The 25,455-nt window shown below is 34.3% G+C and overlaps 1 protein-coding gene across 1 annotated transcript; it reads left to right on the top strand.

Moving 5' to 3' along the window:
- The first annotated feature begins 21,917 nt into the window (after nucleotides 1-21,917).
- On the top strand, nucleotides 21,918-23,196 carry LOC145002983 (AT-rich interactive domain-containing protein 2-like). The gene is made up of 2 exons (XM_078962152.1): nucleotides 21,918-22,271; nucleotides 23,191-23,196. Exons 1-2 carry the CDS (start codon nucleotides 21,918-21,920, stop codon nucleotides 23,194-23,196), a joined length of 360 nt encoding a protein of 119 aa, XP_078818278.1.
- The last annotated feature ends 2,259 nt before the right edge of the window (nucleotides 23,197-25,455 follow it).

Raw genomic sequence — 25,455 nt, 5'->3', positions numbered from 1 at the left:
TTTGAGTACAAAACAAAATTTAAGAATACTACAAACCCCACCAACACTAATATATATATATATATATATATACACACACACACACACTCTGACCCGCTATTAGAACGCTTAATAAAACTCTGACATGCCTCCAATTAAATCTACCAAATCAACCCTTTAGGTCAAACACCTCAATTAAGGTTAGTATCGTACATAATTCATACCATAAAAAAAACCTGGAACATATATATAGATGTTATTTATGGTCAGGCTAGTTGGTGAACAACCAACCTTGAGCAAGGAATTTTACAAACTACAATGGTTGAAAGTTTTAGGGATTGAAGGATGTTATCAAGATTCGCGATAGAAACCTTATATAAACCCCAGAACAACATACACATTATATATATATATATATATATATATATATATATATATATATATATATATATATATATATATATATATACCTTTTAGTCCAACTACAAGGACCATGTTACAACTCAAAGATCGATCTTAGACTTGGATGCCATCAACTTAGAGTGCAAGAAGCCGGCATTCGAAAGACAATAATCAGGACTCGGTCTAGTCACTACGAATTTCTGGTTATACTATTAGGACTTAAAGACAACGCCAACATAAGTACGTTGTAACGTCCGTATTTCTAGGCTAAGCATTATTATAATTATGTAATAGTTAGGTTCAACAATTGTAACATATTTTGAAGAAATAAAGAGGAATTATTTAAGCACTAAGTGAATTATGTGATTTTATGTGCATTATACTTGTTTATAACGACGTAATAAAATAATAATAAAAATAAGCATCAAAAATAAAATAATAGATAGACCCAATATCTAGGAAGAAATTTGAATTAGTTGTAACAAAGATTTCGGGGATATAAGGAACGCTGAAATCCAACATATAACGAAGAAGTTATGATCTGTCGAAGTTTTGCGGCAAAATCGAAACGACACCGGAAATCGTAAAAATTGAGTTTGTGATGAAAAAAACTTTTTAGCCTTAGTGATATAAATGAAATTCGCAGTATACGTTAAACCGAGAGCGTGCATAAAAAGAACTATGGTTGTTCACTATTTGGTTAAAACCGAATTTTCCAATCGGATAATTTAGATTGGACTAATTGGTTCAGATATTCGGATTTTTGGATTGATTTTAAGCTTAATCGAATTATTATTTTTGGATTTCGGATTGGTTTTGGTTTATAAAATAAGAACCGAATACTCCAAAAAAACCGAATAACAACTTATTATATATTTTTAATATATATCTTTAGTCATTTATAAATTTACTAATTTTTTTTTTAATTATTAGAAACTTTCAAGCAATATAGTAGTTTAATATGTACTTCTTATCAAAAATTTTGTCAATGGAACCTTAAACTACAACTAATTTTTCTTAATAGTTGTTTATAAATTATAATTCATAGCTAAAAAGTTTTATTTAGTTACTTTTAAAGAGTTAGCTAATATTTAAGTTATACATTATTTAAAATGTATTGCCTCTTAAAACCTGAATTGTAAAAACCGATCCAACTGAACTATAATTTGGTTGGATCAGATTAGATTTGAGTTTAGTTTGGACTATTCGGATCCATGTTTTGAAATCCAAAATCCATTTGAATTCACATGATTGGATTGGATCAAACCGATCAATCCAAATGAACACCCCTAAAAAGAACGTCAAAATCTGAATTTGTATGAGTAAGTTATGCTTTTCTAATGAATTATAGATAGACCGATTTTTAGCCGACATAACCTAAATGAGAATCGAAGATCTCGTTAATAGGAACCCAACAATATAAAGACAGATGAAAACGGATGTCGGATAAAAATGTTATGAATTTTTAATGGACTTTATTTGTCTAATCCTGTTAAAATATAACTAAATTCAAAATTAGCCGTCAGAGTCTAAACGAAAGTTGTAGATTACATTGCTACCTATGCGTGGCTATAAAGAACATCAAAATGGAGCTCGTATGTGAAAGTTATGGAATTTAGAACTTGTGTATATGCTGATGCGAGGAGGGATACATTGTTGAATATGGACCGTCACTTGCTCCCCTCGTACATGCAATGTAGGCTTTGTATGCACATCATACTGAGTATGTGTAGTGTGCTCCGAGGGTTATCCCCAACATAATCTGAGGAGCTCAACTATAAATACATGCGAAGGCACCCTCATTTCTTCACACCTTCACCCTTCTTTCTCTCTCAATACTCCAAAACTATCCCTCCCCTTTCCTAGTACTTCCTAAGTAGAGGCGAGTCACGAAGTGCCAGAAGGCTTCGAGAAGTAGAGCTTTCAGCTCAAAAGTTCTGCCCCTGCAAAGCCCGGTTCATAGCCAAACCCTCTTATAAGTAAGTTATGCTTACCCTACTTTAATTATGGCTTATGTTTCAGTTTATTTTTGTTTTTATGAACCTATAAACAATATATGTGCTAAGTATTGTAAAATATAAATTATTATTATAATGTATTTTAACTACTCATGGTACGAGGTAATTTCGTTTGAAGGGCTGCATAGGGTTGTTTGATTTCAGAACAACTTAAATGCCAAATTGGTCCTTCCCTCCGGTGTTTCATGTCTGGCCCCCTTCTGTACATAATAGTTGAAAATTATTGTTTAACACTTAAGAAAAATATCGCTCGTAAATAGTCGCAATAAATATTATACTAAAATTTTGCGGTAATTATACTAGGTTTCGTCGAAGGAAAATAGAATTTTTAGAAGCAAAGCGCTGCCCATCTTTAGAGTCATCACTTTAACAAGTGAGTGCATAGTTACTTCCATATTACACATAGATATGAAGTATTTAATACAAATTACATGCTATGTGTGCATATTATCTGTGTACTTGATATTTTTGACGGATGAACACAATATACATGTTTTACTTGATTTAAATTGTATATGTATTTTATATGTATAGTTATGATGGGTAAAGATGGTTTGATGATATAGATGATAAAATAAATGATGGGAGGCATTTATGTTTAAGATGATCAAGTCATCTAGCGGAGTATAGATGAAGCCCAAAGACTATTCTACACAGTCCAGTGGAATGTTAGCAGGTTGACAATCTATAGGTGTTTATTGGAACTTTGTGTTCACCAGGTGTACTCGATCCCTCTCATGGTTTCCTTATTCGACATATATTGCTAAGGAATCCCCAAAGCAGTGTATGTCATACCGATGAAAATCCTTAGGTTAGGTCCCTTGAATTAGATGCTTTAGGGACAGAAAGTAAGGATAGCGGGAACATGTAATCGGGTTGATTGAATGATGAAATTAAAAAACTTATGTACTGTGGGTTGAAAACCCTATGTGCTCACTAGGATCCCAAGCCTGACCCCCTTAGTTTCTTGTATTTAAGTAGTGGCAAGAGAGCATAGGAGTGATGATCTGATGAGAAATCAATGGATTATATGACACTAGAATAATAGATGTTGGGATAAAATTTTCCAAATATTTCTGCAAAAGTATACTTTTGATCTGTATTTACAATTACATCCAGAGGTTTTAATATAATGAAAATACATTTCTTTAGAAATTCTTTGATAAACTCTTTATCATAGGTTTTGGTAACAAATTCCGCAAATATTTCTTTAAAAGTATGCTCTGAATTTCAAATAAAGCATAAACAAATCAGTCTTTTCTGACTGTGAAATTAGGGATCTCATAGTTGGTATTAGAGCATTAGTTTAAGCGAAATAGGAATTTGTAGGATTTTTAGACCTAAACTTAGTATGCTAAGCGATGATTGTGAGATGAGTGTCTGCTATATTTTAGACATGAGCACTAGCCTATTTTAGGAAAGATGCCTAAAATGCTTTTATGTGCTAAATGATTTATGCTATAGCTATAAAGATACCTTATATATTATTATTTGATCGGATCTATGGTCTGTTGTCGAGCGGATCTGGAAAGTTTATGTGTTCAGAATTCTGAGCATATAATTACGGTATTAGAATGAGCATGTAACTTTTCAGAGTGACAAGGAGGATTTAAACGTCTCTCGAAAACAAAGATCTAAATTCGCTTTGTTGTATAGATCGACATGGTGAGAACTTGAAGAAGATTAGGAAATGCTAATGGGAACCATCACCTTGAGCCATGAGTGATTGACCGTGCACTAGAGATAATAGCTGCTCCTGAGCCAATCACAATGGCAAGAGTACAAGCCATGATTCAAATGATGTTGGATCATCAGATGGAAGAGACAAGGAGTCTACTTCAATTGAATAGGGATGAACCTACTATGCCTATTGAACAACCTGAACTAAACATCGAACAGTCAGATGAAGGAAACTACAGCCGTACTATTGGCCAAGCTGAACCGCCAATGGTTAGAAGAAATAACCAAGATGAAGGGATTGAAAGGAATGGATGAAAGTACAAAGACTCTATGACTTGCAAACCATCAATTTTCACTGGGAAAGAAGATCAATTCAGAGTCATGGACTGGATATCTGAGATGGAGCTAGTTTTCATAACATGTGGTTGCAAGGGCAAGCTATTAACCACTTATGCAGTGTGTTAGTTTAGAGGTGGTGTTGTTCGTTGGTGGAACACTTTGGGAAGACCATAAGCCCCAAGGAGCCACTACAACTCACATAGGAAAAGTTCTAGGTTCACTTTAAAAACAAGCTCTGCTTAGCCCAAAACATGTTGGAACTAGAAAACCAGTTTCCGACGTCGAAGAAGGGCAACATGTCCATTGACAAGTATACCAATGTATTCAAAGACAAGATGGAGTTTGCTTTGGCCATTTTCCTTGAAGAGCTAACGAAGATTGATAAGTATAGGAAGGGACTACCATGAGAGTATGATGTGCTAGTACGCCAGGCACCTAATTTTGAGGCAACCATCTAGGTTGCTAAGTTTGTCGAAGGATCTTCAGGGTCCAACAAGAAAAGCAAGTTCTTGATGTCTGGTTCTAAGAAATTTAGAGGTGAAGGTGAAGTGAAGTGGTGTCATAAATGTAAAAAGGAACACTTTGGAAATATTGGGCATTACGCCAATGAGTGTACATCCAGCAAAAGGGTAGGTTATTGATGTAATGAAGAAGAGCACATTTCTAAGGACTACCCGAAGTAGAAAGAGGCAACAAGGATTAATGTTCCACCGAGGCCAAAGGCAAGAGCATTCCAGATGATCATGGATGTAGCAAAAGATGCAACAAATGTTGGTTCAGGTACCTTTCTTGTAAATGGATTGCCAACCAGTATATTGTTTTATTCGGGAGCTAGTTACCCCTTTATATCGCACAAATTTGGCGAAAGACTAGAATTGTCTATAGATAAATTTGATAATGCTCTAGTTGTATAAATTGCTAGTGGAAAATTCATACCAGTTAGTGATTACATTTAAAACATCATCATCAACTTGAACGGGAATAAATTCCATGAGGAATTATTTCCTATTGAGTTGAACGGTTTCGACATCGTACTGGGAATTGATTGACTTAGTGAAAATGATGTCGAAATACTATGCAGGAAGAAGATGGCGAGAGTAAACTGATTAGGAAAATAGTCATTTGTGGTCTACTAGAACAAATGCAAAGTAAATTCTGGAATCATCTCCCAAATGAAAGCCAGAAAATGTTTGTCCAAAGGATGCACATCATACTTGACATTTGTGATTGATTCAAAGAATAAGAAGAAAGATATATGGAGAATACTAGTGGTGTGTGACTATCCAGAAGTCTTTCCCGAAGATCTTACTGGATTTCCCCTTGATAGAAAAGTAGAGATTCGAATAGACTTGTTGCTAGGACCAACACCAATAGCAAAAGCACCATACCGGTTAGCACTGACAGAGATGAAGGAGCTTATGAAGCAACTTTAAGGGTTGTTCAATAACAATTTGATTAGACCTAGTTCATCACCCTGGGGAGCTCCTTTTTTATTCGTGAAGAGGAAGGATGGAAGCATAAGGATGTGCAAAGACGATAAAGAGCTGAACAAGGAAATGATGAAAAAAAGTATCCATTACCAATGATTGATGGCATGTGCAACCAGTTGCAAGGTTCGAGCTATTTCTCAAAGATCGATCTTAGGTCATGATATCATCAGATGAAGGTGAGAGAACAAAATATTGAGAATATGGCATTTAGAATAAGATACAAACACTATGACTTCTTGGATATGTCAGTTGGACTAACCAATGATCCAGTAACATTTATGGATTTGATGAAAAGGTTTGTAATCCATTCCTCGATAAATATGTGATAGTGTTCATAGATGACATTCAGGTTTACTCAAAGAGCCAGCAGGAGCATGGCAAGTACCTGCGAGAAGTATTAGAAGTTCTAAAAAAGGAGAAGCTATATGTAAAGTTCTCTAAATGTGATTTCTAGATTCGAGAAGTCCAATTCTTGGGTCATGTGGTTAACCAAGATAGAATAATGGTTGACCAACAAAGATTGAAGTTGTGATGAAATGGGAACGACCAAAAACTCCCACTATGATTCGAAGCTTTCTAGGATTAGTTGGATATTACCGAAGATTTATCCAAGGCTTTTCTTTGATAGTTGCTCCATTGACAACTTTGACTCGTAAAAGAGCTACGTATACATGTAGTGAGAAACACGAAGAAGCATTAAAGAAATTAAAGAAGAAGTTGTGTGAAGAACCATTCTTCTTTACCAAACAGAGTTGAAGACTTCGCATTCTTTAGCGATGCATCTGGAGTTGAGTTAGGTTGTGTTCTAACCCAAATAGATAAAGTTATAGCATATACGTCTCGACAATTGAAATAGCATGAGAAGAACTACCCCACTCACAATCTGGAGTTGACAGCAGTATTGTTTGCATTAAAGATAAGAAGGCATTATCTTTATGGCACAAAGTGCGAACTCTTCACTGATCATAAAAGTCTCCAATATCTCTTAGATCAAAAGGAATTGAATATGTGGCAAAGATGCTGACTAGAGTTACTCAAGGATTACGATTGCGAGATACTTTACCAACCTGGTAAAGAAAATGGCGTAGCTAATTCTCTAAGTTAAAATGTAAAATTGGAAAGAAAAAGGCCAAGAGCGTTAGGAATACAAGTTGTCTCGATAATTATGGAAAGCATTAAGAAAGCTCAGGAATAAGATTCAAAGAAAAATGACCGAAAGGAAGAACGTTAGTTGATATTCAGTACAAATAATCAAGGATTGAAGCTATTCCAAGATAGGATTTGGGTACCTAAGATGGGAGGAATAAGACATCTTCTGATGGAAGAATCCCACAAGACCGTGTACTTAATTCATCCTGGCAGCACTAAGATCTATAAGGATCTGAAACCCTAATACTGGTGGTCGATGATAAAGCTTGATGTTGCAAAGTATGTGGAAGATTGTGTAACATGTGCGAGAGTTAAATCACAACAATAGAAACTGTATGGGAGTTTAGAACCTTTACATGTACCCATGGGTAAATGGGAAGACATCAGCATAGATTTTGTGACTAAACTACCCAAGACAAAGATGTTCACGACATGATTTGGGTAGTTGTGGATTGGTTCACAAAGAGTGCAAACTTCATAGCAGCCAATGAGAGGTGGTCTATTAATAAGCTCACAAATGCTTACGTGACGGAGGTAGTAAGACTTCACGGTGTTCCTTTAACGATTATATCAGATCGTGATAGTCATTTCATATCAAGGTTTTGGAGGAGTATACAAGAGGAATGGGTACAAAATTATGTTAAAGTATAACCTACCATCCGCAAACTGATGGTCAGAGCGAAATAACAATTCAAAAACTAAAAGATGTGTTAAGAGCATGTAGAATTCCAAGGTAACTGGGATGAGCATTTACCCCTGGTAGAGTTTTTCTATAATAGTATTTACCATTCGAGCATTAACATGTCACCTTATCAAGCTTTGTACGGTCAGGAGTGTCGTACGCCGTCTTGTTGGCTTGAGGCTGGAGAAAAGCTGTTTATGGACCCCGAAATAGTCCATCAAATTGTTGAAATGTTAAAACTGATTAGAAAAAGGATGTTAGCAACTCAAGATCACCAAAAGAGCTATGTTGACAAGAAGCGATGACCAATGACATTCGAAGTTGGAGATTTGGTATTACTCAAAGTCTCACCATGGAAGGGAGTTATAAGATTTGGAAAGAGAGGAAAGCTGAGTGCAATGTTTATTAGACCATTCAAGGTTCTTTAGAAGATTGGGAACCAATCTTACAAGCTGGAATTGCCAGAAGAATTGGATGGTATTCATAACACTTCCCATGTGTGTTATTTAAGGAAGTTCACTAGAGAACCTCTCAATATAATTGCAATTTCATAATTAAGGATGGATGAAAATAAGAGGTTAATCAAAGATCCGGATGCAATTGTTGACCCAAAGACGAAGAAATTACGATGCAAGATGGTCAACTTGGTGCCTATGCATTGGAAACATACGAATGGGCCGAACCTGACCTGGGAAACAGAGAGTTACATGATGAGTCGCTATCCACATTTGTTTGTTGATGCATGATTTCGGGACGGAATCATCCTAAGGATGATAGAATTGTTACGCCTGTGTTTCTAGCCTAAGCATATTATAATGATGTAATAGTTAGGGTCAACAATTCTAACCTATTTTGAAGTAATAAAGAGGAATTATTTGAGTATTAAGTGAATTATGTGATTTTATGTGCATTATGCTTATTTACAACGACGTAATAAAATAATAATAAAAATTAAGCGTCAAAAATAAAATAATAGATAGACCCAATATCTATAAAGAAAGTTGAAGTACTCGTAACAAGGATTTTGGGGATATAAGTAACGTTGAAATCCGACTAATAACGAAGAAGTTATGACCTGTCGAAGTTTTACGACAAACCCGTCATGACACCGATAGCGTGCATAAAAAGAACGTCCAAATCTGACTTTGTATGAGGAAGTTATGATTTTTCTAAGGTTTAGCATAACAGTGCATAACCTGGAATTCGAATTTTAGATCAACCTATTTTTAGCCGACACCGCCTAAACGAGAATCGGAGATCTCATTAATAGGAACCCAACGATATAAAGACAAACGAAAACGGACATCGGATAACAAAGTTATGATTTTTAACAGACTTTGTCTATCTATGCGTGTTAAAATATAACATTAAAAATAAATTCAAAATTGACAGCCGGAGTCTAAAAAAAAGTTGTAGATTACATCGCTACCAACACGTAGATATAAAGAATGTCAAAAACGGAGCTCGTATGCGAAAATGACGAAATTTAGAAATTGTGTATATGCCAATGTAAGGAGGGACACGTGGTTGAATCTGGACCATCGCTTGCTCCCCACGGTCTTCACTTCAGATGCTTACAGCTACCCCACATATGCAGAGAGTAGGCCTCGTACGCGTAGTGTACTCCGAGGATTATGCCCAACAGAGTATGAGGAGCTCAGCTATAAATAGATGCGAAGGCACCCTCCTTTCTTCACACCTTCACCCTTCTTTCTCTCCCAATACTCCAAACTATCCCTCCCCTTCCCTAGTACTTCCTAAGTGCTAAAGGCGAGTCCCGGAGTGCCAGAAGGCTCCGAGAAAAAGAGCTTTCAGGTTAGAAGTTCTGCCCCCGCAGAGCCCACTTCCTAGCCAAACCCTCTTATAAGTAAGTTATGCTTACCCTACTATAAGTATGGGTTATGTTTAAGTTTATTATCATTTTTTATGAACCTATAAACAATATATGTGATAAGTATTATAAAATATAAAGTGTTATTATAATGTCAATTAACTACTCGCGGTATGGGGAATCTGGTTTAAAGGGCCACATAGGGTTGTTGGATTTCAGAACAGCTTAAATGCCAAAATGGTCCTTCCCTCTAGTGCTTCATGTCTTGCCCCTGTCCGTACATAGTGGTTGCAAAGTATTGTTTAACACTTATAAAACAATATCGCTCATAAATAGTCGCAATAAATATTAGACTAAAATCTAACGGTAATGATACTAGGTTTCGTCGAAGGAAAATAGAATTTTTAGAAGCGAAGCGTTGCACGAGTGTGGAGTCATCACTTTAACAAGTGAGTGCATATTTACTTTCATCTTACACATAGATATGAAGTATTTAATAAAAATTATGTGATATGTGTGCAAATTATTTGTGTACTTAATATTTATATCGGATGAACAAAATCTACATGTTTTACTTGATTTAAACTGTATATGTATTTTATACCTATAATTATGATGGGTAAAGATGGGTAGATGATATGAGAGGCCTATATGTTTAAGATGATCCAGTCATCTAGCAGACTATAGATGATGACCATAGACTATTCTAGACAGTCTAGTGGAATGCTAGTAGACTCACAACATGTAGATGTTTATTTTAACTTCTTGTTCACCAGGTGTACTCCATCCCCCTCATGGTTGCCTTATTTGACATATATTGGTGAGTAATCCTCTAAAAGGTGTTGTCATATCGATTAAAATCCTTAGGCTAGGTCCCTTGAATTAGATGCTTTAGGGACAAAAAGTGAGGATAATGGGAACGGGTAATCGAATTGATTAATTGATGAAATTAATAAACTTATTTAGTGTGGGTTGAAAACCCTATGTGCTCACCAGGCTCCCAAGCCTGACCCACTCAGTTTCTTGTATACAGGTAGTGGCAAGAGAGCACAGGAGTGATGATCTGATGAGAGATCAATGGATTATAGGCCACTAGAATAGTAGATGTTGTAAGGCCTATGTTGTGCCTGTTTATGCTTTTCATCTGTATTGACAATGACATCCCAAGGTTTTAATATAATGAAAATACATTTCTTCAGAAATGATTTAATAAATTCTTTATCATATTTTTTGGGAACAGTTTCTACAAATATTTCTTCAAAAGTATACTCCGATTTCCAAATAAAGCATAAACAAATCATTCTTTTCTCGCCGTGGAATTGGGGATGTCATATACGCTAATTCTTAGAGCTTGGAGACTATTAGCAGAGAATCATCGAGAACTTATCCTAGATCAGACTTTTGCTACAATATTTTTTATTTGCCATGTTTTCATAATTTGACTATGAACAGAGATGTCGTAATCATAATCAAATTTGAGAACACAATATATATAGAATTTCCTTAAGTGGAACCATTCCAACGTAATATATATATATATATATATATATATATATATATATATATATATATATATATATATATATATATATATATATCCTTGACTAAAGATGATTAAAATTTCAATCTAAGCTTTTAGAATTGAAATCAAGTATAATTTCCACTCCCTTAATTATAGTGAAACAACTTTTCCCAATTGAAACTTTTGTTTTCTATAATTCACATTGCTAACTTACAACAATTATTATAATTATAATCCTCCCACTAACATGATGATTTTTAGCATGTAGCACTTATGCTCCCACTAGCTTTGACATGTACTCAGAAATCAGCTCGGCTTCTAGAAATCAATACTTTATTGACTTTCTTACCAAAGTTCAAATTTCTAATACGAGATGCTTTGATAAAACTTTATAAAAATCATACACCTTTCCTAAGATAGCATACATGTGTGTCTAAACAATTTTAGAACTATGAAAAGGGATGTCATAATCCTATTCACAATTGTTTAGACCTTTTCCATTTCTCACAAGTCCATGTTAGTGTGCCGGTTAACCACACACACTCCACTAACGACTTAGAGAATGCAAATATCACAATTGTTATCTACATAAAATCACTTAGTGAAAGCGTTTCCTCACCATCATTTTTATGAATCGAAGAAAAACCTTATGACACTTAGATTTTATGGTGTATGTATTCCTATCCATGTGAATTTGTCAAAACCATAATCACAAGACAAGGTTAGTGACAAATCCAAACTCATATGGACTGAACTTATGTAGTCTTAACTTCTTGCCACTTGGCAGCATAAGGGCCTGCCATTACTTCCAAGTTGTTATGCAACCAATTGAGAGCTCTCAGAACTTATATACAAAGCCAACTTTAATTGGAATGGGCACAAAAATAGAAATATGTCAACACGATAGGTTATAAACCTCAAGTCGTGTGCTTGTGATAAATTGCATGTTTTATTCTTGATTTGTCACACCCCCAAACCAAGGATGGCGGAAACGTCCGGGGGTGGAGGACTTCATGTAGAGTATCACAACAATGAGTATAATAGTGCTCAAAGTAAATACAACCAACACAAATATAATTGAAAACGTTACATCAAAGCACATGTTTACATGATTCACATCAATTACATTATAATACAAAATGAACTGTTTGACGATTTATCGTCCCATCCTCAAAACGTTGTTGATTTCCTGTTTTCACTGAATTCCTGAGAATACAAGTAGTTTTGAAAAGTGTCAACACAAAGGTTGGTGAGTTCATAAGAGATTTCGTTAGAAAAGTAAATCGTTTTCCTTGTAAAAGCGTCAGAATATGTATCCAGAAAATCCTATATTTTCTGTAAAATCTGTGTAAGGTAGTCTTATGACTGAAGACCAAAATGTATAAGTAATCTTTCTTATTAATAGAAAATGTTATGTATTTAAATGGACATGGACATGTTTGAACTAAATGAAATTTCTATATGTTCTCAGGTTTGTTAATACATTATATATACGTAGTCCTAAATTAGAGGACCGAGTAATAACAAGTATTGACCATACTTAAAAGTGTAAATGTGGTTTCAAATGATGTGTAGTCGTAACTTCCAAAACCAAAAGTGTACAGTAATATCTGTACTCATAGAGATAAAAAGGTGATTTTGAATCGACATAAAACTCATTTAGGTTTTAAAAATAAAATCCCGTAAACTTATGGATTGTTCCCTATGTGAGCCGTTATAATCATACTATGACTATGTGAACCTGCCACGACGTTCTCAGTGTCGCGAAAAATAAAATGACATTTGTCACCCGTAGACCTGCAGGTCCAACTGTAGCTAGCAGCAAGGTGTGGGGTGTCAATCCCAATATAGATCTATATACAAGTATCACGTTCTCCCTCAAGGAGATTCTGATTATAACTACCAGGAATTATATTCCCGCACTCGGACGTACGGGGAGAGAGAGAGAGAGAGAGAGAGAGAGAGAGAGAGAGAGAGAAAAATAGAGAAACTCACAATATAGGATAACAAGTTTACGTTAAATGTGTGTGAATATAAATATTTCTTGTATGAATGTACCCTTCTTGTACGAGTGCGCAGAGTGATGTATCATAAACTATACCTATTATAGTTTATCTAAAATGTATGTAATATGTATGAATCCTTTTATGGAAATGTATTAGTGTTGTGAATTTATCAAACCATAGATTAACTTACGTGAAATGTGTGCGAATAGAAATCTTTCTTATATGAATGTACACTCCTGGTACGAGTGCGTAGAGTGATGTATCATAAACTATACCTATTATAGTTTATCTAAAATGTATGTAATATGTATGAATCCTTTTATGGAAATGTATTAGTGTTGTGAATTTATCAAACCATAGATTAACTTACGTGAAATGTGTGCGAATAGAAATCTTTCTTATATGAATGTACACTCCTGGTACGAGTGCGTAGAGTGATGTATCATAAACTATACCTATTACAGTTTATCTAAAATGTGTATAATATGTATGAACCCTTTTATGGAAATGTATTAGTGTTATAAATATATTCAAACTATACTTTTTATAGTTAAATAATACGTGTTCCAAAATGAATGGATAATATTTAATATGAATGTCTTAGTTTCAGTTCATAATGATAAACTAACTAGGAAACACATTCAAACATTAAAACTTATGATTATACACTTTGCTCAACATAATACAAAGTGTTATGATATTTACATGTTGTTGGTAAAATTTAGCAATTCTGCCCTGTTTTGGAAAAATCATAGAAAAATCATACGAAGTCGAAAACTAGATCCGTAAATTCTGAGAGTTCACAAAATGTGTCTAGTTTGCTCATAATTTTTATCACAATTTATAATGACCTCTAACTTGGGTGAAAAAGTCCATAATCACAGACTGGTCCGGATTGTTGTTTGAAGTGATAGGCAGTTTTGTAAAAATCGCCATAAATTGTAGAAAAATCGTATGGAGATGTGCAAGTAGCCATTTTAAAGCTAAAAACTTGAACTATTTGCACCTTGTACAGTTTTGAAAACAAAAATGTGTAAGATGCCCAAAACAGTCCGTGAATGGAGTTGAACTTTTCTGATGAAGGCTGTTAGAAAACTTTTGATAGGTTCTTAGTGTTTTAACTTGTATTCACCCCCTGAAAACTTGAGAAATCATGAAAATGTAGGGGTATGAACTCACCTTGAGTGATTTCAGTAGATGATTGTTGAAGAATGGAAGTGTTTAATTCAAGAACACTTGGAGATGCCTTGAAGGTTTTCGAGAATCTAACATCATAGTTAGGGAGTTTGTGTAAGCAACCAAAGATTTGAGTAGAATGAAGCGAAATAATAATAGGGAGGATGAATTTTTACTTACTAAGTGTGGAAGAACACTTGAATCCAGCCTTGGATCTCGAAAATTTGTGTAGAAGAGTTTGAGAGAAAGAATGATGTTTGTTACTTAGTGGGATGAGAGAAATGAGAGAAAATGAGGAGTGTGGTTGATTGTTCCAGCTCAAAAACGTGGGAGTGAGTGAAATTTGAGTGTAAGGGAACATTGAAGTGACATAGGTAAGGTGGGGAGGTATGGCTGGTCATAGAGTGGGTGTGGGGTGGTTGCTTGTGACTGCGGATCAATGACACTGCTTTGAATGCGAAGTTGGATTTAGCTTTGCTATAAGTTTCAATCGATTTTGAAATTGAGTATTGTTCGCATTTGTATGAGTGTAGTCGATGAATCGATAAAGCAAGAACATATGAGTTTTGATTCGCAATTGGATTGATGATTGAGGGATGATTCGTGAAGAAAAAACGCGAAGTCAAGGACTATGAAACTGTTGTTTGCAAGAATTTAAAAACTCGATTGTGGAGTTGTTGATGCTCATTTTGCGAAAGTAAAACAATCGAGTGTTCGCATCTATGAATCAATTTGAAGTCAATTGGGTTAATATTCGCATATGGGTTCAACATATGAATTTTTGATTTCGCAAGTTTAGAGTTCATGAACTAAACTGTGTTCGCATTTTTTTTTTTTTTTTTTGGAATGAAAATTTTGTGAATCGCATTTGATTTATTTGGTTAAAATGCGAAGGTGATTAATGCGAAGGGATGCGAAAGGTGTAAAAATGAAAATGCGAAGTATTTCTCAGTAGAATGCGAATTGGGGAAGAAAACAGAAGATTTCAATTATTGTCCCTGGAGTTTCGCATTTTTGGAATGAAAATTTTGTGAATCGCATTTGATTTATTTGGTTAAAATGCGAAGGTGATTAATGCGAAGGGATGCGAAAGGTGTAAAAATGAAAATGCGAAGTATTTCTCAGTAGAATGCGAATTGGGGAAGAAAACAGAAGATTTCAATTATTGTCCCTGGAGTTTCGCATTTTTGGAATGAAAATTTTGTGAATCGCATTTGATTTATTTGGTTAAAATGCGAAGGCTTAGGAAATTTTTTTAACACAAACTTTTCTCCTGTGATGTTTTCCCATTATCATAACAAGTTATACAATACGAACATAACACTTACCCTAATACATAAGGTTAGTTGAGCTGACCGGTTTGACTCGTTGACTTTATTTGACTTTGAATTGACCAGAATTTGACGGTTGTCACATGATTAGATGTTGAAAATCTTTCAGGATCTTTTAGACTCCTACTTCCCTCTTGACAAATAAGACTCTCTTACCAAGACCCATTCCTTAACAAACAAATATTCAAGAGATTGTGTGGATTCTTATCAAGACAAACACTTCACACAATTGGCCTTAGTTGGTCTTTGTTTTATCCAAAACATCACAACTTAGCAATTTTAAATGTACAAGAGTAGAACACATTTTACTCTTAAATTTGACAAGTGTTAATAACCTTCTTTAGGAGGTGTCACTCAAGTTACAATCTTGGAGTATGACTCTAAGACTTGTTTTGGAATGAAGTACGACTCATCTTCTTGATTTAGCCATTTCAACAATTCATGACACCTCCTCTTAGCCATAATAATACACTAAAATGTTCTTAGAGGATGAATTGTGATATGGTCTCACAATCATTAAGATTATCATAAAACATGATACTAAAGTACTCTCCCATCTTTTCAGATTTGAGAAACTTTTATCTTTATGTCAAATTTGATTCTTCTCATTCGTTCTGCCATACATCGAAACTTTTCCAATGTTTCAGAATTATACTTAAACATTGTAAATATAACCATATTTACTAAACTTTAGTAAATCATGATGAATATTCTTATCAATATTTGTGGTGGACCTGACCAGCGCACAACCAAGTGTACCCGGTCCCTTTGTCCTTCACTTGACTCACATATACATGTGAACAAGGAATTAGTCTTAATTTTCCACAGATGAAAATTCCCATTCATCATACAATACAACTTGCATGATTCCAAGTTTCGGTCCAATTGAAACTTAGTTGATGAGAATATTTCCTTATTTGGTAAATTTTGACACTACCACAAAAGAAAGAATCAAATTCATATTTCCAATATTGCTAGAAACATACAAACATCAATTTTTCATAAATGTCATTGCAAGGAGATATAATAAAATAAAACAAAATTTTATTTATTTATTAAAATGTGGAAAAAAATTTCTTACAATGCAACTTTAAATAAAAACTATGCTATTACATATTTCCTAGCAATCTATCATAACCCCTAAGTAGTAGCTCAAGAATCCGATCTTCGAAGCATGCGATTGAAATTCATCTTCGCGATCAGATTCATCATACTCTTTCTTTAAGTTTCCTTCCCTTTGCTTGATCCTGCATACATCAAAATGCATTTAGAATCAACAAAAAAATTAACAGAGTTAGATAGTAGACTTACCTGAAGCAGAGTCAGACTTTTTGATTCTTCCTTCTCTCCGATCTTTCAGGTAGCCAGCACAACTTCGCAACCAATGCCCATTCTCTTGAAAATGAAAACGTATAGACTCTTTGGGAATGGTACACAGGACTATCACAAACTTAGTTTTTCCCTTTACCTTTTGGTTAACCGGGTTGACCAAGGTTGATCCCTTTCCATTGGGAAGAGGAAGCTTTTATGGAGTTCCAATGTTACCATTGTTAATGTCCATGGAAGTTTGATAAATAGACCTTCCACCCATATTTGCTTGACCATTGCGCCAAATCATTTCTTATTCAGCAGCAACAAGCAAATAAGATAGATCTATTAGGGTCATGTCGTGACCTATCACATAGTAGTTCATAATGAACTCACTATACGACTCAGGAAATGACTGAGGAACCCAGTCAATAGCCAACTTCCTTGGGACAATGACACCCAACATTCTCAACCTGTTAATATGTGACCTCATTCCTAAGACATGAGTGTACACAGTTCTTTAATCTTTACGTTTCATTGCAAGCAGGGCTTGCGTGATCTTGAACTTTTCAAGTCTTCGAGCTTGTGGGTAAAGGAGAATAATTGGAGGAGGTGGAGGAAGAGAATTATGATTTCCATGAGATTTGGGAAGATCATAGTTGTCTAATCTAGACATCTACAATGGGAGAAATTCAAGTTAGTTGATTTAAGTCCTTAATATAACACCCAGTATGAAATATTAAGGCTAGGACCCAACACAATATTTTATAAATTGGAAGACGGATGACGTAATCCAAGCTATAAAATATTTGAAGGTGGGTGAGATGATTCGCCGATTTCCACCATGAAAAATGAAATAATTTATTAGCTTTTAATCGGATTTGAAACTCCTAGATCTTTTGAGATTCATTGAAGTTTTCAATGGTATGTTTCAATCTTGATTATGCCTTCTCAAGTTTGTGGTTGGGATTCGGTGGGTGAGAGTGGACACTCATTAAACTGTCATTTTATAGGCAGTAACCTTATACCCCCCTTATAGATCAGCTGCGCCTATTAACGGTAAGACTAACTTTGTTCTTATATATATATATATATATATATATATATATATATATATATACATATATATATATATATATATATATATATATATATATATATATATATATATATAATTATTAGCTATTAATATTATAATAGTATAAGGGTTGAATTTTAACTTTTAAAATTATAAGGGTTTAACTTGGAATTAAAGTATTCATGAGGGGAAACTTTACAAATTCCAAAACTTGAGGGAAAGTTTTGAAAAATTTAAAAACTTTTGGTTTTTCATAACTTATGAGTTTATTTAAGGTTTTTAAAACTTTTATGAAGAGACTCGTGAACATCCATAACTTGAGGACAAGTTATGGAGTCCATAAAACTATTTATGAGAAAAACTCTTCAAAGTGTAACCAATGGCTTTTTAATGGATCTTTAAAAGAAATGACTTTTGGTAATCCATAACTTGAGGACAAATTATGGACTCCATTAAAACACATTTAGATCAAGAATTAACTAAAAAAAATTTGCAAAAAATTCCAATGATCTACCATAACTCATAAGTGTATGAACAATCATATCAACAATTTCAAGAATTACATAAACATACATAAACTTGAAATTTTGATGATAACCTTGAAATTAGTTTACCATAATTATTACCACATCAAAAATAGATTTTATAAGTCCAAAACAGTTTAAGGTGATGACTCTAGACCAATTCCAGCCTCAAAACTCGAAGATACGTTGTCAGGGGGTCCAACTCGTCGAGTGCATGAATAAACTCGACGAGTTGGATGATTTCAGGCATGGACTCATCGAGTCCCTCCCTGGACTCGTCGATTCAGCTATCCAAACAACATATAAACTTCGATTTTCAGCCTATATCAGCAAGTATAATTGAAAACAACCCTAGTCTCTGATACTACTGATGGGTTTTGAGAATTCTAACACTCCTATGGTGTATATGAAACCCTATAAACCTTGGATATATGTTTTCTATATTATACATGCAAATATTCAATATTCCAAGGTTTCATCCTAACTAGCATAATATGAAGCAACTATACAACAAAAGCCTAGTTAGATGACATACCTTTTGATGTAGCTTGAATTCTTGAACTTTAAGATATTAGCCGCAATAGTGTGGAACCCTCAAGTGGAATCAAAATCACCAAAAACACCTTGGAAAACTTGAGAGAATAGTAATCACACTAGAAATTGTCCCACTCGTGTATCCTCACACACTAGTGCCATTTCACGTGCCAAATACCTCTTTATATAGTATGGAGGATTAGGGTTACATCAATGTAAACCCTAATACCCATGACTTTTCATTTCCATAGGATCCATGGGTTAACTCCATGGACTATCTGTAGCACCTGGTTCCTAGTATGTATTTCATTTTAGTACTTAGGATTTTGACCTTGGACTCGGCGAGTTGAGGTCCAACTCGTCGAGTCGGATCATATTGGATGCAGGATTTTAATGACCTACTCGACGAGTCTATGTCCGAACTCGGCGAGTAGGCGCTGTCCGGACAAAACTCTAGATGAGGGTTTGCACCCTATTTAAACCACTTACTCAGCCTCCCTTTCGTTCCCAATGCTTCCAGAACTCCCCATAGCAAACCATAGCCGTTTTTTAGAAGAACTAAGGCATTTTGGTGGATCTTGCTAGTTGTGACCATAAGGAGGAAGGTGAAAGACTTGAGGAAACAACTGTATACCAGGGGAACCCAAGTTTGTGTATCTTCCATAGTTCATTGGAGGTATAAAGTTGTTACCTTGCTCTTTCATTTGATAGATCCCTTTTTGGGGAGATTTAGGGCTTTGATAAGCCATTTTTGGTGACCAACCATGATTGCAAACATTGTTGGGGGTTAAGGCTTCAGAATCAGGTCATTAAGGGAGTCACAAGGGAGTTGCGGGTTGCTTTTGCACCCATGTAATTTCCCATACATCATAAGATTTATTTTATGTCCTTTTGAGCTCAAAGTGTGACATCCCCATTTTCACGGTCAGAAAAGACCGATTTTGTTTATGCTTTATAAAAATCAGAGTACCTTTTTTATAAAATGTTGCGGAATTTGTTGCCAAGAAAACATGATAAACACGTCACCAAAGCATTTCCGAAGAAATGTATTTTATTTATTTATTATAAAACATTTGGATGTCATCGTCAATACAAAAACATAAGCATAAACAGAAGTTACATTCATTATCACTAGTGATTTACATATCCTTAATCTCTCAATGTAATGTAACTTCATATAGACACCTGTGATACAAATAAGCTGGAGTGGGTCAGGTTGGGAAACTTGGTGAGTACATAAGGATTTCAATCACACAATGTTATATCATATATATAATTTAGAACTCCCAAAATATACAATTTCACCATATATATATATATATATATATATATATATATATATATATATATATATATATACACACATATATATATATATATATATATATATATATATATATATATATATATGTTGGGTCTAAAATTGGTTTATACTTCGCTTTTCTAAGCATTTATTGTTTTATCATTTGGGATGAAAACTAATATTGGGATTAATTGTAGCTTGGACCGAAAACCCATGAATTTTCGATCCAGCATTGGGTTTTCGGTCCATTGGGTTTTGGCCTTAGGTCCACATATATATATATATATACATATATATATATATATATATATATATATATATATATATAGGGTAAGGAGTGCATGTAAGATAATAGGCATAACCAAGATGCTTAAGTGTGTGCATTGTAAGGTGTGAGAAAAAGTCAGAGAGAAGAGTGTGTATGTGTGTGTATGAATCTATGTATAAGGAGCTTCATTCCAACATTGAATACATCATAGATTCAAGTTATTCTTCTTCTCCTTCTCTTCTATTTGATCTGACATCATCTAATTGATTGGGATTCCGCACCATCAATTGGATGTAATTGATACACAATCAAATTTGGGGACTTACAATAGGTATTAAAGCAAACATATCGGTCTGCATTGGGTTGCTTTAGAATCCTACAACGGCTTCACGAAAATGGGGATTCTATAAGACGCGGAGAAATTGATCACACGCTTCATAAATTGTTCTTTCGTCTTGTACATTTAAAAGAGCTCTATTACAATTATTTTAGGTGATTTTTCATTATCGTTGAGATTTGATTGCTAAAGGATCTGGTGATTTATTAGATTGTTACATAGAGTTTGAAAATAGTTTCTGTGAGGTATACAATACACAGAAGATAACATTCATGGATCTAAATATGGATTTGGAGCGGTTTTTCATAGATGTTAATATCAAAGATGAAAAGAAGTGTTTGGGTTTTAAGGATGTTCGAGGTAAAAACTGTGGTGTTGGTGAACAATATGGTGTTGTTAATGAGTTATGTGTCGGAATTACAGAAGATAAGAAATTGATTAGAAAGAGGAATAAAGAGTGTTATCTGGCATTGTTGGATTGGGTGAAAAAAGTGGCTATAAATCCTTGTGATCCTGCAATTGGGTCGTTGCCTAAAAGGTCTAAGTGGAAGGCTTATGGAAATGATTAATGATGATTCCAACTCTAAACAATCTATTTGGCAGAAAACGAAAAAGATGCATCCAGACATGTACGAGGATCAAGCCAAGAAACTGATACCGAGATGCAGCCAAAGAATCATTATCACCAAAGAAACCCAGAAAATATTTCTATCTAGAAACCCAAGCCCAAACGTTCTAGAATGTTCCGGGTCGTTTGACAGCTCGAGTGATGTAGATGACAAAGATTCCTTATGGGTCATGAATTATAGGAAAAAAACGAATCCCGTTGGGTCGGTTTTTTCCGACGGAAGTTCCACAATGGACTGGGAAACTTCCGGAAGTGAAACAAGGTGGCTTGGGACCCGCATTTGGCCTTTAGAAAGCACCCAAAAAAGAAACGGTTTAATCGAAATGGAATGAATGGGATCATTAGAATGTGTGCGGTTTCATGTGTCTAAAAAAAGATCGAGGGTTAAACCTGAACTGGGGTCTGCTTTTGTGAAATGGAAATTTGGAACAATGGGTGAAGAGGTTTCGGTTGCCTGGAGTCAACTTGATGAAAAAAAGTTTGCAGATATAATTAAGTCAAACACCGAGTCTTCGGGTAGAAGTTTTTGGGATGAACTTTCGGTTTATTTCAAGAATAAAAAGAAATCGGTTTTGGTGAGCTATTATTTTAATGTCTATTTACTGAGATGTAGGGCACACCAAAACTGGTCTGATCCAAGTAATGTTGATAGTGATGATGATGAGCTTGAGAAAGTTGGGCGTGAGGTAAAATTTTCAAGTTTTTGAAGGTTGACGTTGAAGCTTCGTTGATCCATATTTGGGTTTGTTAAAAATGTGAGAATTTTGGGGCAAAATTTTGAAATTGTTTTTCTTGATGCGTGTAAATGGAAAAGAAGCATATGTTGTTGAGGGCTTTGATGCTTGCATGTTTTTGGTACATTTATTAAAGTGTAGGCAACATTGCTTTGTTACATATGTTGTTGAGGGCTTTGATGCTTGCATGTTTTTGGTACATTTATTAAAGTGTAGGCAACATTGCTTTGTTACTCTTGTTTTTTGTTATAATTTTTGGTTCTATACTTAATAATAATAATAATAATAATAATAATAATAATAATAATAATAATAATAATAATAATAAAATAAAAAAAATAATAAAAACAAATAAAAAATTAAAAAGAAAAGTAAAGAAAATGAGTTCCACATCAATTACGGTAAATGAAGTTTCATGTACTCCATCTTGTGTTAAAACTATTAAATTTTTACGAGAATCAATAGATCTAATCAAGAGAGACAATGAGGATCTAAAAAATGGAAGATACACCATTAAGTGTGGAAAAAAAATTTTGTTTTTGTTAAATTTGTTCATAGTTTTCCTCTATGCCCAAATTTAAGGGAATATATATATATATATATATATATATATATATATATATATATATATATATATATATATATATATATATATATATATATATATATATATTTGAAAATCAAACAAAAATCAAAAAATTCAAAAATGAAACAAAAATCAGAAAAGTTCAAAAATCAAACAAAAAATAAAATAAATAAAAAAGAGTGTTATTTCTGTTTTATGTTTTTTCTTAAAATATCAAAAATCCAAAAATATTTTTGTATGCTAGTTTTTTTTTTAGTTTTGTTTTTTCTTGAAAAGTGATTCCAGGTGTAGATGAGACTCGTGGAGAATGTATTGAATATTTCTGAGCCAAGGCTTCATCCGTAAGCATCGAAGAATTTTCATTCGAAGGAGTAGAGAAATGAGGATTATTCTTTCAACATTCAATCCTTTAACTCCAGAAGCAAGGTGAAGCAGAAATTGAAGATTATGCGACGGATTGCTTTGAAGCCTCCTTAATCAGTATGTTGCTATCGTTGTAGTTGCTGAAGTGATCCAGAATATTATTTCTCTCTGATTTTCTAGAACACCTTCAAATGCACACACTTAAGCTCTCCGCTAGTGTTCATCAATCCATTCCTCACACACTTCACCCCTGTATATACACATGAGAAACATGGGAATGGGTTTACGATCGTAAACACCCATTGAACCGTAAACACCTCCTGACCACAAACACAAATATGATATTACATTCAAATACAATTTCCTAGAGAAGCAAAGTATAAAACAAATTTTGACCCAACAATCTCCCCGTTGGTTTATAACTTTCTTTTCTTAATTGACCCAATAAGCTCCCCCAAAAAAATAGTTGGCTTTTCTTGTTAATCTTCATTGGGAGCTTGGCTTCAGCATTAATCTTCAAATTCTTCAGAGCAACAGGATGAATATATGAATCTTCTATGAATGACTTCATCTTGAGCAGTTGGGCATTTTTTCAAGATTTGGGTGAGGAAACTTTATGTATTGATTCTTGAAAGATATCGCTTTCAGCTTGAGAATCTTCAGAGAGAACATCAGAGAGAAATAATCTTCTGGATCACTTCAGCAGGTGCAATGATAGCAGCAGACTGATTAAGGAGGATTTAATGCAATCCGTCACATAATCTACAATTTCTGCTTCACCTTGCTTTTGGGGTTCAAGGATTGAACATTGAATGAATAATCCCCATTTCTTGCTCCTTCGAATGAGAATTCTTTGATGCTCACAGACGAAGCCTTGGCTTAGAAAATCTTCAATACAGTCTCCACGAGTCTCATCTACATCTGAAATCACTTTTCAAGACAAAACAAAACTAAAAGAAAAATTAGCACACACAAAAAAAAAATTAATTTTTTGAATTTATATATATATATATATATATATATATATATATATATATATATATATATATATATATATATATATATATATATATATATATATATATATAAATATAATTCTCCCCCTAAATTTGTGCATAGAGGAACACTATGAACAAATTTAAGAAAAACAAAAACATTTGGGATCAAAGTTGTTAGACAGTCTTAATCCATTTGTCAGTACCTTCCACTTCATGAATAGATCTGGTCGATCGTCGATATTTTGGTCGACTTTAAGCACGAAAAATTGTGACAAATTTTAGCAATGCTATCAGTGAGAGGACAAGTTGACCCTAAGTTACTAGGTAAAAATTCCTAGGGACCATTTATCTGACGATGACCAAGGATATTGTTGTCCACCTAAATTGAGCAGCGAGATCTACAGATAATCTTGAATTGTTCAATTTTAGATGTACTAGAACGTGTTTTTTTAGTTTTTTTTTTCTTGAAAAGTGATTCTAGGCGTAGATGAGACTCGTGGAGAATGTATTAAAGATTTTTGAGCCAAGGCTTCATCCGTGAGCATCGAAGAATTCTCATTCGAACGAGCAAGAAATGAAGATTATTCTTTCAACATACAATCCTTCAACCCCAGAAGCAAGGTGAAGCAGAAATTGTAGATTATGTGACGAATTGCATTGAAGCCTCTTCAATCAGTTTGTTGCTATCATTGTACCTGCTGAAGTGATCCAGAAGATTATTTCTCCCTGCTGTTCTAGAAGACCTTCAAATGGACACACTTAAGCTCTCCACTAGTGTTCATCAATCCATTCGTGACACACTTCACCCCTATATATACACATGAGAAACATGGGACGAATGGGTTTACAGTCGTAAACACCCATTGGACCATAAACACCTCCTGACCACACACACAAATATGATATTACATTCAAATACAATTTCCTAGAAAAGCAAAGTATAAACCAAATTTTGACCCAACAATCTCCCCGTTGGTTTATAGCTTTCTTTTCTTAATTGACCCAACAAGCTCCCCCAAAAAAATGGCTGGCTTTTCTTGTTAATCTTCATTAGGAGCTTGGCTTCAGCAATAATCATCAAATTCTTCACAGCATCAGGATGAATATATGAATCTTCTATGAATGACTTCATCTTGAGCAGTTGGGCATTTTTTCAAGATTTGGGTGAGGAAACTTTATGTATTGATTC

The sequence above is a fragment of the Lactuca saligna genome, chromosome 6 (assembly GCF_052625555.1).
Source record: "Lactuca saligna cultivar CGN05327 chromosome 6, ASM5262555v1, whole genome shotgun sequence".
In the NCBI taxonomy this organism is placed as follows: Eukaryota; Viridiplantae; Streptophyta; class Magnoliopsida; order Asterales; family Asteraceae; genus Lactuca; species Lactuca saligna.
This window is presented reverse-complemented; position numbering and strand designations above follow the sequence as displayed.

What these genes read in the sequence shown, in the direction of transcription:
- LOC145002983 (XM_078962152.1), top strand. Translation starts at nt 21,918, where the DNA reads ATGGGATCATTAGAATGTGTGCGGTTTCATGTGTCTAAAAAAAGATCG.